The following is a 12,701-nucleotide window of genomic DNA, read 5'->3' as shown; positions in this document are numbered from 1 at the left end:
GGAAACATGTCAGGACACCTCGTTTTCCCAGCCCTAACCCTACCCTGCTGCACACCCCTAACCCTAATGCAGTGATAAATACAGCTCATCATTTCTTCCCATTCTAAACACTTGGACCTTCTGCTGAGAGAGAGGGCTCTCCGTGCCCGCTGTCACACGCATGCTATAGGCTCACCACCACTACCCTAGAACATAGAATGAAGATCCAGGGCGATCTTGATAAACTTCAATACTGGGCTGAAAGCAGCGGAATGTAATTCAATAAGGACAAATGCCATGTCCTCCCCCTAAGATAACGGAACCAAAGGCATCGATACAGATGGGGAATTCATGGTTCAAGGGAACTGAACAAGAAAAGATCTTGCAGTTATTGTGGACAATAGGCTAAACAGAAGCCAACAATGCAATGCAGCTGCCAAAAGGGCAAATGCTATTTTGGGATGCATGAACATAAGTATTAGTTCCTCTATATAGTTCTCACTAGTCAGCCCTCACTTGGGAATACTGTGTCCATTTCTGGGCACCAAGATTTAAGAAGGATGCAGGTAAATTGGAAAGGGTCCAGCGGAGGGCAACAGACATGATCCTGGGTTTGGAAACTCTGCCCTGTGAGGTGAGACTGGGAGAACTGGGCATGTTCAGCCTTGAGAAGAGAAGGCTGAGGGGGAACATGAGCTCCCTCTAGAAGGACCTCAAAGGCTGTCCCAAAGAGGAAGGCCAAGATCTCTTCCTGCTGATGCCCCAGTGCAGGACACGGAATAATCAAGTCTGCTGCGACAACCCAGATTCAGGCTGGATATCAGGAAAAGCTTCCACACTGTCAGAGCAATATGGCAGTGGAACCGGCTGCCTGGAGAGGTGGGGGGCTCTGCTGCACTGGGACATTCAAGAAGAAACTGGACAGCTATCTGAACAGGATGGTGTAAACTCATGTCCTGCAACAGCAGGGGGGTGGATTGGATGGCCTTCATGGCCCCTTCCAACTCTACTCTTCTATGATTCTATGATACTTTCTATACCCCTCCTCACAACAGGCCGTCCTCATTTTTCCATCCTCCAGCAACTCTTCCAAACACAGAAGCTTTGTTTTGGTTTTTGGCAGTGCGTCTGTCCCTCCTCCTCATGCACAGGTTCTCATCGTGCCTTCTTTCCCCCTGGCCCCAGCTGATCTTGTGCAAGGATGTGCACAAATCCACGCATTGGATTGGGCTGAGAGAGCGTCCCCCCCCCCCCAGCACATGGCAACTGCATGGGCACTTAAAGCCTGCACTGTCATTTCTCACTAGATTTGGGCTCCAGCCCTGTGTATATTCTCCTGAGAAGAAGCCCCATAGAACATAACAGGACTTGTTTCTAAGTAAACACACAATTGTATAACTTAACAGCATTTATACCCCTGCACCAAAAAGCACACACACAATTAACTCCTGTTTTAATAAGTTTGTCATTCCGTCCCTGGTGAACGGCAGCCAGCAAAATAAACTTGGATTCCTTCCTCTGCTACCTGCTTTGAACCTGCTTCCCTCAGAGAGTTTGGGGACGAGGAAGAGAAAAACACATCCTTTTTTCTGTTTGTGTGTAGTCGAATACAGCTCAGAACTTTTCAGACTCACCAGCCTCTCTTCTTGGGAATTCTCCAAGACTTGCCCCAGGTGGAATAAAGAAGAGAAAGAAAGACCGAGATAGGGGAGGAAAGGAAAACCAAACAAGAACAGCGACTGGAAATGCAGCCAAGGAGAGAGAGTTAACATAACTCTTAACATTTTAATTAACATTTTTAATTTGATGTTAATTAAATTAACGTAAGAGCATAACAAGAGCTGCACTGGAGCAGACAAGCAGTTGGTTCACGCCATGGCCGGTCAGTTGTCCATCTGATCCCACCAGCAGGACTGATGGGCATGCCGCCTCTGATATTGGAGGCCACACATAGCCAGCAATAGTCGTGGGTCTCTTTCTCCTCCACGCATTTGTCCAACCCCCCTTTGAAGACATTTATTTATCTATTTATCTATCTATCTATTTATTTATTTATTAAAACGTTTCTATGCCGCCCCTTACCGAAGCCTCGGGGCGCCTCACAGCATAAAATAATCCAGACGGGCGGCCAGCACCGCTTCCTGGCGCAGTGGGTTCTGTCAGTTGGCAGTGCGAAGCCCTTCCTTTCATCGGTCCCGATCCTGGGATGAGCCCGGCTTCCAGCGTCATGGGAGCAGGCGAACAACGTCCCCCGTTTCCCTTTCTCCAGGCCACCCATCATTTCGTGCACACCTCCTTGCTTTTTCTCTGAGCCACGCTATTTCATCCCTTGTACCCTTTCTCCATGCTCACCCCTGCGATCACTTTCCCTCTTTTGTCCTAACACTACAATACCCTTGGAATCGTGTGCCGTATTCTTAGCGTGGGCACATCCATCCCTTGGTAGCCGGACAGTGTGATCTTGGCTGTTTTCTTTCCTAATGATGCCCAAAGCGAACTCACAGTGCTGTTGGGAGGGCAAAAGAGAGCCCCATACACCAGGGATGGTCAAGCCGTTGCGCCTGGATGTGTTGACCTACAGTTCCCACCATCCCCAGCCAGCGGAGCAAGGTTGAAGGATCATGGGAGTTGTAGGCCAGAACATCTAGACAGCAGCAAGTCACCTGCGCAGTTGCCCTGTGTGGAAAGGACTGGATGGCAGTGGAAGAAAAGATTAATCTGGCCTTCCCTGCAGCACCTAGGAATTGCTCCCCCCATGCAAATTTAAACAGAACAGGTGTAGGGGGCATGCTGGTCCTTTTCTGTCTCAGCTGGCCTAGGATTCCACATCAAGGGACACCTCTTGACCTTTGCTTTGTCTTGCCTTGTTTGCTGAAGATTCTCTCCATTGGGCTCAGATTTCTGAAATGGTGCTCTTTGTTGTACAAAGATAAAAATAGACAATTTCCTTTCTACTGCACCTCCGTTATAGCAGGTGTGAAAGAATTGCCACGAGCTTGGGTTGGTATCTTGAACAAGACATTTTTACTGAGACAGCCTGGTCCAAACTATGTAGTTAAAAAAAAAAAATCAGAGAATGCCACGCATTGTAGCGCTTGTACATTGGCCTGGAGGAAATTTCTGACTTATTTCAGCTGAGCACAGCGAATTCAAGAACAAACTTTGCTTTGCTCAGCCTTTGGGACCCTCAAACCATTTTTGGAAGTCCTCAGAAGCTCATCCCAGTGCCAGCAAATTAGAACATCTTCCCAAAATGATTGTGGTCAAGTGAGCAAGAAACTTGGTTGTTCTATCCTGGAGATCAGACAAATGCACAAAGAGCCCCTCTGGCAGCCTTGCCCAACCTCAAGCCCACTAAATGTTTTGAACCTCAGCTTCAGTCAGTCGCAGTTAGCATGAGCAGGGTCCAAGAACGCTGGGACATGTAGTCCAAAGACTCTGGAGGGCCCAAGTTGAGCAAAGCTGTCCTCCTGCTTTTCAACGGGCTTCCCAGAGGGTGTCTTTCTACAAAGAGTTTCAACCGGTTTTTGGCTTGCTACCATGAGCACTAGAAAAAGTAGGTTTTTAGTTCATTTTCCGACCAAACACCACACTGTTTGTCATATGCCTGAAATTTCCATATCTCTGTGGCCAAAAGTCTCCTTTTTCCGACCAAATTTGTGTACAGTTTTGTGGCCATTTCTTGCTAAATTCATGCACAAATTCCTGTGCATTGTCCTATTCCATGTTCCCTAATAGGCCCCACATATACAAGTGATATTTCACTAGGTATGTAATTTTGCAAGTAATATCTCCCCAGTGTAGGTCTTTTTTTTTTTTTTACTCAACTACTCCTTCATCATTACAGCCTAATAAATGCCTTGATACGCATATCTTTTGATTGGAGAACGGCACTGCAGAGCTCAGAGAACTGCCAAACAGATGGATGGTTGTGTTCCGTTTTGCGTATTACTTGGGGAAATTGATTAAAATGCAAACCAGATGAAATCTCCCCACATCACTGACCGTCCGGCTGCCCGACTACAGAATGTGAGCTTTCTTAGCTAGCCGGGTTAGGGACAATGATCTCTGCAGAATCACGCAATCTAGAAACTGAATCACGTTAAGCCTAAACCATTATCTTCCTTCGCATTGTCGCCCAAATCACATCTTCAGCTCCATTTTTGAGTTTTTTGAAGGCTGTTTTTCTCCATTCTCCAGAACGGCCAGATCTTCATCAGCTTTCCCTTCCTGGCTGTCCGCTGCAGGTTCCATTAATAATGCTGCTCTCTGTTTGCAGGCAGGTTAATCCATGGGTGTGAGTTCAATTCCCCCCATCCCCGGCACTGGCTCCAGGAAATGTTTCCACCCCAGAGGGCACAGTTTTCCTTGGTGGAAGAGTAGAACCCTGGAGCTTTATGCTGTCTGCGCAATCAATCAATCCATCAATCAATCCTTTTCATTTGTAAATTGACACAGGAAAAAAGAGAAAAGGAAGCAGATACAGTGCAGACATATGCTCCTAAAGTGGTCCTAAGCACTGTACGAAGGTGCCTGCGTGACTGAGGAAGAACACTGCAACAACCGTGGGCTTTGCTCCTTCAGCTACACCTTCATCACCTGCCCCAAGCCCCCCAGCCGCCCCCCCCCCATGTGTTGCTCACCGCTGTGGAATCTGTTCAAATGGGGAGGGGTCTCTACATCTTGTAGACACACTAAGACATTTTGGAGGGGGTCTTTTGCGCTGGGGAAATGTCGGCATGATTTAGAACTCGGATTCTCCAGTGCATGGTGAGTTCCACACGTTGTCAGGCTGGCCAACTTAGTTCCCAAGCCAAACGAACCGAGTCTCCGTTGCTGTACTGCAGCGTTCACTGGATTATAGTTTGGCTATTTATTACATCTGTATCCTGCCTTTATACTAGGGAAAGGGCATTCAAAACCATTGACAGTCATAAAGAAAACTTCATAGAAGAGTAGAGTTGGAAGGGGCCATGAAGGCCATCCAGTCCAGCCCCCTGCTGTTGCAGGACACCAAGTCACACCATCCTGCTCAGATGGCTGCCCAGTTTCTTTTTGAATGTCTCCAGTGGGGGAGAGCCCCCCACCTCTCCAGGCAGCCTGTCCCACTGTCATCTTGCTCTGACAGTGAGGAAGCTTTTCTGATGTCCAACCTGGATCTGGGTTGTCACAACTTGAACTGATTATTCCGTGTCCTGCACTCTGTCGTCAGCAGGAGGAGATCCTGACCTTCCTCTTTGTGGCAGCCTTTGAGGTCCTTCTGGAGGGATATCGTGTCCCCCCTCAGTCTTCTCTGGATCAACAGCACAGTCCAATCTGGCTGCCCATTATCCTCTGGACTCAGAGGATTATGGGAATCCAAAGGAAAGTTGGAGGAGCTCAGGGGATTGCCTCCACTCTCCCCTGGAAGGCTGTCTGTTTATACCACCAGGATTCCTTGTAGGTTGGCCATGCCTCACTTCTCCCTTCCCGGGCCCTCCAGGGCCAGCTGCGAGGTTGGTCTTTTGGTCTTCCAACTTCAGAGCTGCAGTTGGCGCAGAAAGACCCCTGCTGGCTGCAAGGGCAGTGTGGGGCCACTCCGAAGCCAAAGTCCCAGTTCCAGCTGGGCAGCGGGCCAGCTCTGACCACAGATGGCCGGCTTGGCTGAACAGGGTGTGGTGGCCAGAGGACTGCTCCCTGGGCAGTAATAAAACGAATGCATTCAAGCACGCTGGTTAGAACAAAAGCCGTCCCCAGCGCCACAAAACCGCTTGCATGCCCAGCCCCTGCTCAAAGAACAGGACCTTTGCACGCTGGCAGAAGGCGAGCGGAGAGGGAGCGAACCTTGCATCCCTCGGCAGGGAGGGTCCACGAAGAAGACCCTCCTTCGCCCCCCCAGATGCGCCTCCACGGTGGCTGCACTGAAGGAAGGGGCTTTCTCAGAGATCGTAAATGCGGGGCACCAGCTGCGGGAAACCTATCTGGACCGACTGCTGACCAGCTGGACTGGCGGAGCTTAAGCACAACAGAGGAGCTGAGCGTGGCCTTCTGGGAAACGGCCGCAGCGGATTGGTCTCAGGCCTCTGCCAGGGGCCGTTGCCGAGCACTAAGAACACGTGCCTTAAGGCGGAAGTTCTCGGGTTCAGATCTGGAGTCTCCTGGTAGGGCTGGAAAGCACCCTGCTGGGAGCCAGAGAGCTGCCACTCCTCGAGAGGGGGAGAGGCTGTCGAAGCAGGTAAAACCTGGGGCACAGAATGGAAAAGGGCTTTGCCAGAAGCCACTGCACTTCCCAATTCTTGCTGCTTCAGCTCTGACTCGGTGGGGAAATGTGGCTTCCCCAGCAGAGTCGTTTTTCCCAAATCTACTCTCATATCTTGGTCTGGAATGTGTATTCCAAAATGGGTTTCAGAGTCTGAAGCTCGACTTCCATGCTGGACTGTATACAGGGGGGTTTCTTCCCCCACTGCCACCCTTGATCACTTTGTTCCCTTTATGCTTCTCTCCACAACTGAATCAATCACATAGAAATGTCCCAGAAATGCGATGACAAACATGAACATATCTTTCCAGTTTTGCCTCTGGCTTTTCATCTCTGAGTCATTCCCAAGGAGTGAAAGTGATGGATTGGGGTCTCTTGCTTACATCTTGCAGGGGAATGCTGGGTAAACATTGAACTCAGAGCAGAACCAAGTGAAATGAGCCCCAAATCCCCAGAGAAAAGAGCAGGCTGGAATGTGAATAGATTCATCTCCTTTATCTGCAGTGTCAGACAGACGGGGCCGTATCTGTTCGTTCCTTTACTAGCAAATGGACCCAGCTTCTCGTGGGCCCTTCGTTCAATAGAGTTCAGCCTTCCAGCAAAGTCGTACGGCAGTCAGGGTTGGACACCCCATGCCTGTTCCATCTGAGCAAAGGGCACAACTGTTAACACTGGAAATACAGCCCCGCAACACTTAAGACCCTTCAGTGAGTGGTCTGTCCTCTTTCTTCCCTCTAGAGATAGCCACCCCAGAGCAGGGGATACATATGGGGCAGCCATACGAGGCCATCCCCACCACCAGCTTCAAACTGTATCAGCCGCAAAGCTGCGAGCTAGTTTGTGCCGCCTGACACCTAGTGACTGAAGATGGTACTGCAAGCCTCAAAGCACAGACTCTTTTAAATTAATTGCAATCAATATGTTTTGAAACAAAAATGACGCCGAGGTGCACATCCCTAGGGTCCCCTTAATATGAACGCCAAGTCTCAGGAGCCTAGCTTTTGTGAGTGAGGTGCTATCGGGCCGACAGACAGACCGTTCCTTCAGGATTCTCTATCTGTTTAGCATAGGCTTGGTAAGAGAACACCCTTAAGTGAACAGAGTTAAGGTGTTCAGACTTGGAGTGTTCCCTCACGAGGAAATTATATGAGAGAACCAACTGTGCTCTGCTAAGGTTTTCAGGAATAAAGTCAAGGTGGCTTTGAATCAGCATAAAGGTGAGTCTGGAATGTGGGTCCCTTGTCTGCCGTGGCATCGTGCCTTGTGGTCTCTCCCGCACTAATGGTGAAGGATAAAGCAGTACCCAAAGCACCCACCCTAGCAAAGCTCTGAGGCACCATGGGCTCTTCAAATGGCACCAGCCTATCAGGACTGGAGCATTTTGACTTCCCACAATGCCTTGAAGTAATGCTTTCTGGGACATTCTTAATGGTGTCTCCCCAGACTCCAGCTTGTGCTGAAGAGCTCATAGCATGTCTCAGAACATGGTCCATGCTACCTAGGGATGATGGGTGTTGCAGTCCAACGGAGAATGCCTCTTCAGTGGGAGAGGAGAATTAACTCAATGCCGGATTGCTCTTTCTGGTAGCTTTAGCCATTAAGTTTAATTCTATGTATATATAAAGTCAGAAATCTGCAATATTCCTGCTGAATTCATATGCAACATGGATGCAGTCAGGCCTAAGTTAATGCATCGAAGTAAAATAAAGAGACAACTGAAAGCTTCTGCTACTGACTGTAATGTTAAATGCATACCAAGAGTAGCAGTTCCCCACCACTCATTGGTAGAGAAATGTATGCTATTTACATAAAAGATTAGTCAAAGCAGCACATAAACAACCTAGGTTTGAACATCTGTAAATCAGCTTGTGGCTTTATTTGCATTTATGTCAAGAAACCACATATTTTAGTAGACTAACAGGAGTTATTTCATTAGCCAGTCAGTATCAGGCACTTCGGTTGATGTGATTTATTTAACCGGACGTAAAAAAAGATGGATGCCTTGTGCAAGATGTAGGAAAAATTACAACAGACCCAAGAACAAGGTTCTATGAACACAAATCTGTGATTCATACCAAAAAGGAAAAAACCTGCAACCTCCCATTGCAAGACATTTATTGCAGATAGTTATCTCAGATTTACAATCCCAGTTAAACCAACTAAGGACACAAAGTGTTTGACAGGAAAACTGGATCCATAGATGCAGAACTCCTAGTCCTTACAGTCTTAATCCAGAAGAAAATTCACAAACTTTCTACCACTCGCAGCTCTGTTTTCATCTTAGGAATGTCCCTTTCCCCTCTTGGTAACCGCTTAACACCACAGCTGCTGATGAAAGAAGCTGCTGAAATATTTAGCATCAAATATATTTTCCACATCTTTTCTTTTTTAAAGATATTTGTGGCATGCGAGGACCAATGTTTAAGCACTGACTGTAGTTCTTCATGATGGAAGAAATTATCTTTGTGTGCCTACAAAGTATTTCCATTATTCTTCACATTGTTTCAGAACTCAGCTTCTGGGGTACCTATTAAGCTCCGGATAAAAGAGACAGACAAAGGCAGAAAAGTGAGAGAGAGAACACACATCAGATTTGAACCAGCCTTAAGAGAAATGTGAACTCCTGAGTGTAGGTGGAAAGACCACAAGCTTTTTGTGAATGGAGGGTACAAAAGTCAAGGAGAGAGAGAAGGAGACTGAAAGCTTAATGAAAGGGGATGAGGCATCAGGGAGCGAGGGGAAACCCACAGAAACTGCATTTAACTGTGTTTCCTATTGAGCGCTGAACCCACGCAGTGTTCCAGGGATTTAGGGAGACAAAACACCCTCGGAGCGAGCCCTTGGCAACCCTGTTGTCAAAATGTGGGTAGCTCCTAACCATGACAAGGTTTCCAGATATTTGGCAAAGATGTGGAAAGAAAAAATTGGCCAAGTGTGTCCAAAAGCTCCAGTCAAGCTCACCACAAACATCATTTGGTGAAAAAATGTGATTAAAAAGTAAAACAATCAGAACAGGTGGTCACCAATGGTGTCCGGCATTCTCGTTAACATATCAAGCAAGGTAGAAATCCCGGGGAAGCTCACAGGAAAAAGGCTTGGAGGAGGTGGCCTCCAAGGACTCCACAGTCTGGAATTGGCAGTGGACGATGGAACTGGCAGCTGAGCAGGGCTGTCATGGAGACCCGTTCTGGAGTTGCTTACTCTCATGGGGCCATTGTAAGTCAGAGATGACATGCCGGCCCTGAACAGCAGCATAAACGCCTTCCGAGCAAGAAGTGTTCTGCGACCAAGGAGGTGCATTGCCAAGGAGCACTCAAAACTCTGCGGTTTATTTTATTTCTTCTTGTATTATTGTGCTTATATCCCACAATAAGAATGCCAACAAAGTGGAAAATAAAAAAGGACCATACGCAATGGCCACCCCTTCCAAATGCTGGCACAGTTGTGGTCGCCTCTCTGGCAGATTCCCGTTCAGCATTAGGGAGAAAAGGTCATGTGTATTTAATGTTTTTCTTCTAAACGGGGATCCGGATTGGTGCAGGATGCCCAACAGGGCATTTATTATATTTATACCCTACCATTTCTAATCCTTTTTCCTGCAAGAAACCCAAAACACCCATAATCTTCCTCTTCCTCTCCTTTTTGTCCTCACAACGACCCTGTGAGGCAGGCTAGGCTGAGTGTCAGTGACTGGACCAGAGTCTCCCAGTGGACTTTATAGCCAAACAGGGATGAGAACCAGAAATCCCAAGTCACAATCCAGCACTCTAACCACACAGACTTTTTCTCTTTTACACTGCACACGTAGCGATCCGAGATGCTTGGATTTCCTTAATAAATAGTAAAAGAGGCATGTGATCTCCAGGAAAGAGTTTTTCTTTACATTAGAGAAGCACAACCAGCAACCAATTGGGCTCAGGGCAAGCAGACAAACCCCCGTCCCCTTCACACATTCGGTAAATACATGGGGGTCCTATCAGCATCCCTCTTCTTGTTTCTGGTAAATAATGCAAGAAAATGGTAAAAATGCATCTGTTTCTTCCATTTTTAATGGTGCTTGAACTGGATGGGGAAAGAACCGTATGTGCTGAGGAATTCGAACTCCTTTCATTCGTAATGCGAATTCTTCCCAAAGTTCTGTCTCCAGCGACTGAGTCTTCCGGCTTTATTTCCATCTAGGAAATGTCAGCAGGAACTGCACCCACAACGGCTGGTCGGAGATGTACCCTGCTCCGTACAGCGTGGTTTGCGGCTACAATGCTAACAGCTCGTCCTCAGCAGAGGAGGTCAGTAAAATCCTCGCAAGGCCGGATTTCGGAGGTCCACAACAAACCGATCGTGCGGCTTTGGGAAGGCTCTGGCTTTGGTTGCATTTGGCTTTCCAGTAGCAGCCGCGATCTGGATGAGGGTTTCTTGCATCCATAACTGTCTGGCTTCTTCTGTTGAAGCTGCTTTGGGTCGTGTGGCTTGGAAGTGCATCTGTATTTCCATTCGGCCCGTAAATGAAATGTGAAGCATAGCCTTCTCTCCCAAGCCCTGCCACACCAGACGCACTGGGACAATTTCTCCCTGCGTTATTCCTTATGGATCTGATCCAAATTTAATTATACTTCAGGGAGACCCACTGAAATCCACAGGACTTTGATGATGCTCGGCGACCAGCTTAGGTCCCATTGATTACAGTGGTTCTGTGTTATGCATTACCACACCTGGATCCATCCCTCTGTCTAGGAAGACAATTTGGATGGAGGCTGTCAAGATGCCCATGCATCAAGTGGCCCCTGAAGGGCAAACCATCATGAGAGCAGAGGCCTTTGTGGGCTGTAGCTCACCGACTTGGGTGCGCGGAGTCCCCGTCCGGGAAGGTGTGTGCCTTTTGAAATGTGTTTGTGCAGAAGGTGCCACTGGGTTTGCTGCTGTGGACCCACCTTCCCAACCAGGTGCCCCTCAGGTGGGCTGGGCTGCCTCCATGAGCTTGTTATGGTCTTCATGAACTGCTCCTTGGTTTCTTCCAATCCAGATGCCAAGAGACAGACACAGCTGCCGTGGTTCTGGATAAAATTGGAGCTTTTCTACTGGCAAGGGGTACCGAACCTCAGGTCCTGGGTCAAAAACAGCCCACCTGGGGGCCTGATCCAGTCCAGAATTCCCCAGCTGCCCATGCCCCCGTCCCCAGGAACTAGCCCTTCCCCCGGCTTTTAGCTCGCCAGCATTCAATGCCAAAGCTAGAGTTTGTCCTTTCTCATCGGCTTGCCAAAGTCACACTGACATTCAGCTGCTCAACATTTACTCAAGCGCTGGCCGGACTGCAGTGGTGGAGTAGCCAATGTGTCCACGCTCCTCTCCACAAAACCTCATGCAAACCAAGCTTGATCTGGCCTGCGGAAACAATTTGGCCCCAGGATTCCGCGAGCGCTCCATTCCGAGCTAGGAAGTCGTACAACAAGGCAGCTTGCAGGACAAGGGTTGGAGCATCCCCTCTCCCGTTGCCGCCTGATACTCTGAACTTGCGTCTGGCGCCTCCGCCATGCAAAGCCTCTGCTCCCTTGCCAGTTCTTTCCTCCCTGTGCCAGGTGGAAGGGGGTCTGTTTTACTTCTGTTCAGCAGTCCACTCTTGCTCTGGCTGAAGCCTTGTTGGTCCAAATGGGCATCTCGGAAGTGTGGAGTTAAAAAAAGCGAATGCACGAATTAAGAAGCCATCGTGTGTGTTCCACTGAGATCAGGCATCCATCCAAGGCCCTGCTCCACTGTGTACAGAAAGCCACACAGCAGGAGTTTCCCTAATCCCTTTGTGGCTGCAGTACAAGTCCTGTGCCCTCCTGGGTGGCCAAGAGCCTTCAGCATTCCTGACAGCAAGCAGCCAGTTGAAAGCTTGAGGGACTTTAAGCTTCGGCCTGGAATTTTGGGCATGGGGAGAAATAAGCACAGCTCAAAGGGTACCTCTCGCTCGCTGTACCTCCAGTGATGCTCCATGTGTGAATTTCCCATTAACCTTGAGTAGAACTGCTTTAAAGCAACGTTCCTTCTGATTCCGTAGGATGCTGCAGTGTGGGAAGTCTGTAACGGTGCCCCGTGTGACCCAGCTATTTCTAAGCAGTTTTAACGGATTGATTGCAGTGCGGGGTGGGAGTGGGAGTGGGGGTGGAAAGGCAGGTCTGAGAACATCAGCCGTGGTTCCGCAGTAGGACAGTGACTCCGCCTGGGGAACGTCCCAGGTTTGATCTCTGATGTGTCTCCATTTGAGAAAAGCAAAAGGATCGGATGATCCTGGGCCAAACGGAAGGACAGACAGGATGGGATGGACCAGATGGAAGGTGCCATGCTGGGGTTCTGTGTGCCAGCTTCTTCCATGGATGCAAGTGCCTGCATTTGAACAGCACGATGGACCATATTCAAGGGTGGAGTATAGCTTGAATGTGGGTTGTCCTTAAAACATGGGTTTTCTGTTGTCTGAACCCAGCTAACAAACCAGGGTGAACAACCC

The 12,701-nt window shown here is 48.6% G+C and overlaps 1 protein-coding gene across 1 annotated transcript in view; it reads left to right on the top strand.

Annotated features, from left to right (window-relative positions):
• Positions 1 to 12,701, top strand: part of VIPR1 (vasoactive intestinal peptide receptor 1) — a 100,120-nt gene that overhangs the window by 49,432 nt on the left and 37,987 nt on the right. Inside the window, exon 4 of the mRNA XM_044425305.1 lies at positions 10,397 to 10,503. Coding sequence (XP_044281240.1) covers positions 10,397 to 10,503 — 107 coding nt within the window. The remainder of the gene's footprint in view (positions 1 to 10,396; positions 10,504 to 12,701) is intronic.

Source organism: Varanus komodoensis, unplaced genomic scaffold, assembly GCF_004798865.1.
Source record: "Varanus komodoensis strain SLA01 unplaced genomic scaffold, ASM479886v1 scaffold15, whole genome shotgun sequence".
Taxonomy (NCBI): Eukaryota; Metazoa; Chordata; class Lepidosauria; order Squamata; family Varanidae; genus Varanus; species Varanus komodoensis.
The sequence above is the reverse complement of the archived record's forward strand: the minus strand, read 5'-3'. Positions and strand labels throughout refer to the sequence as shown.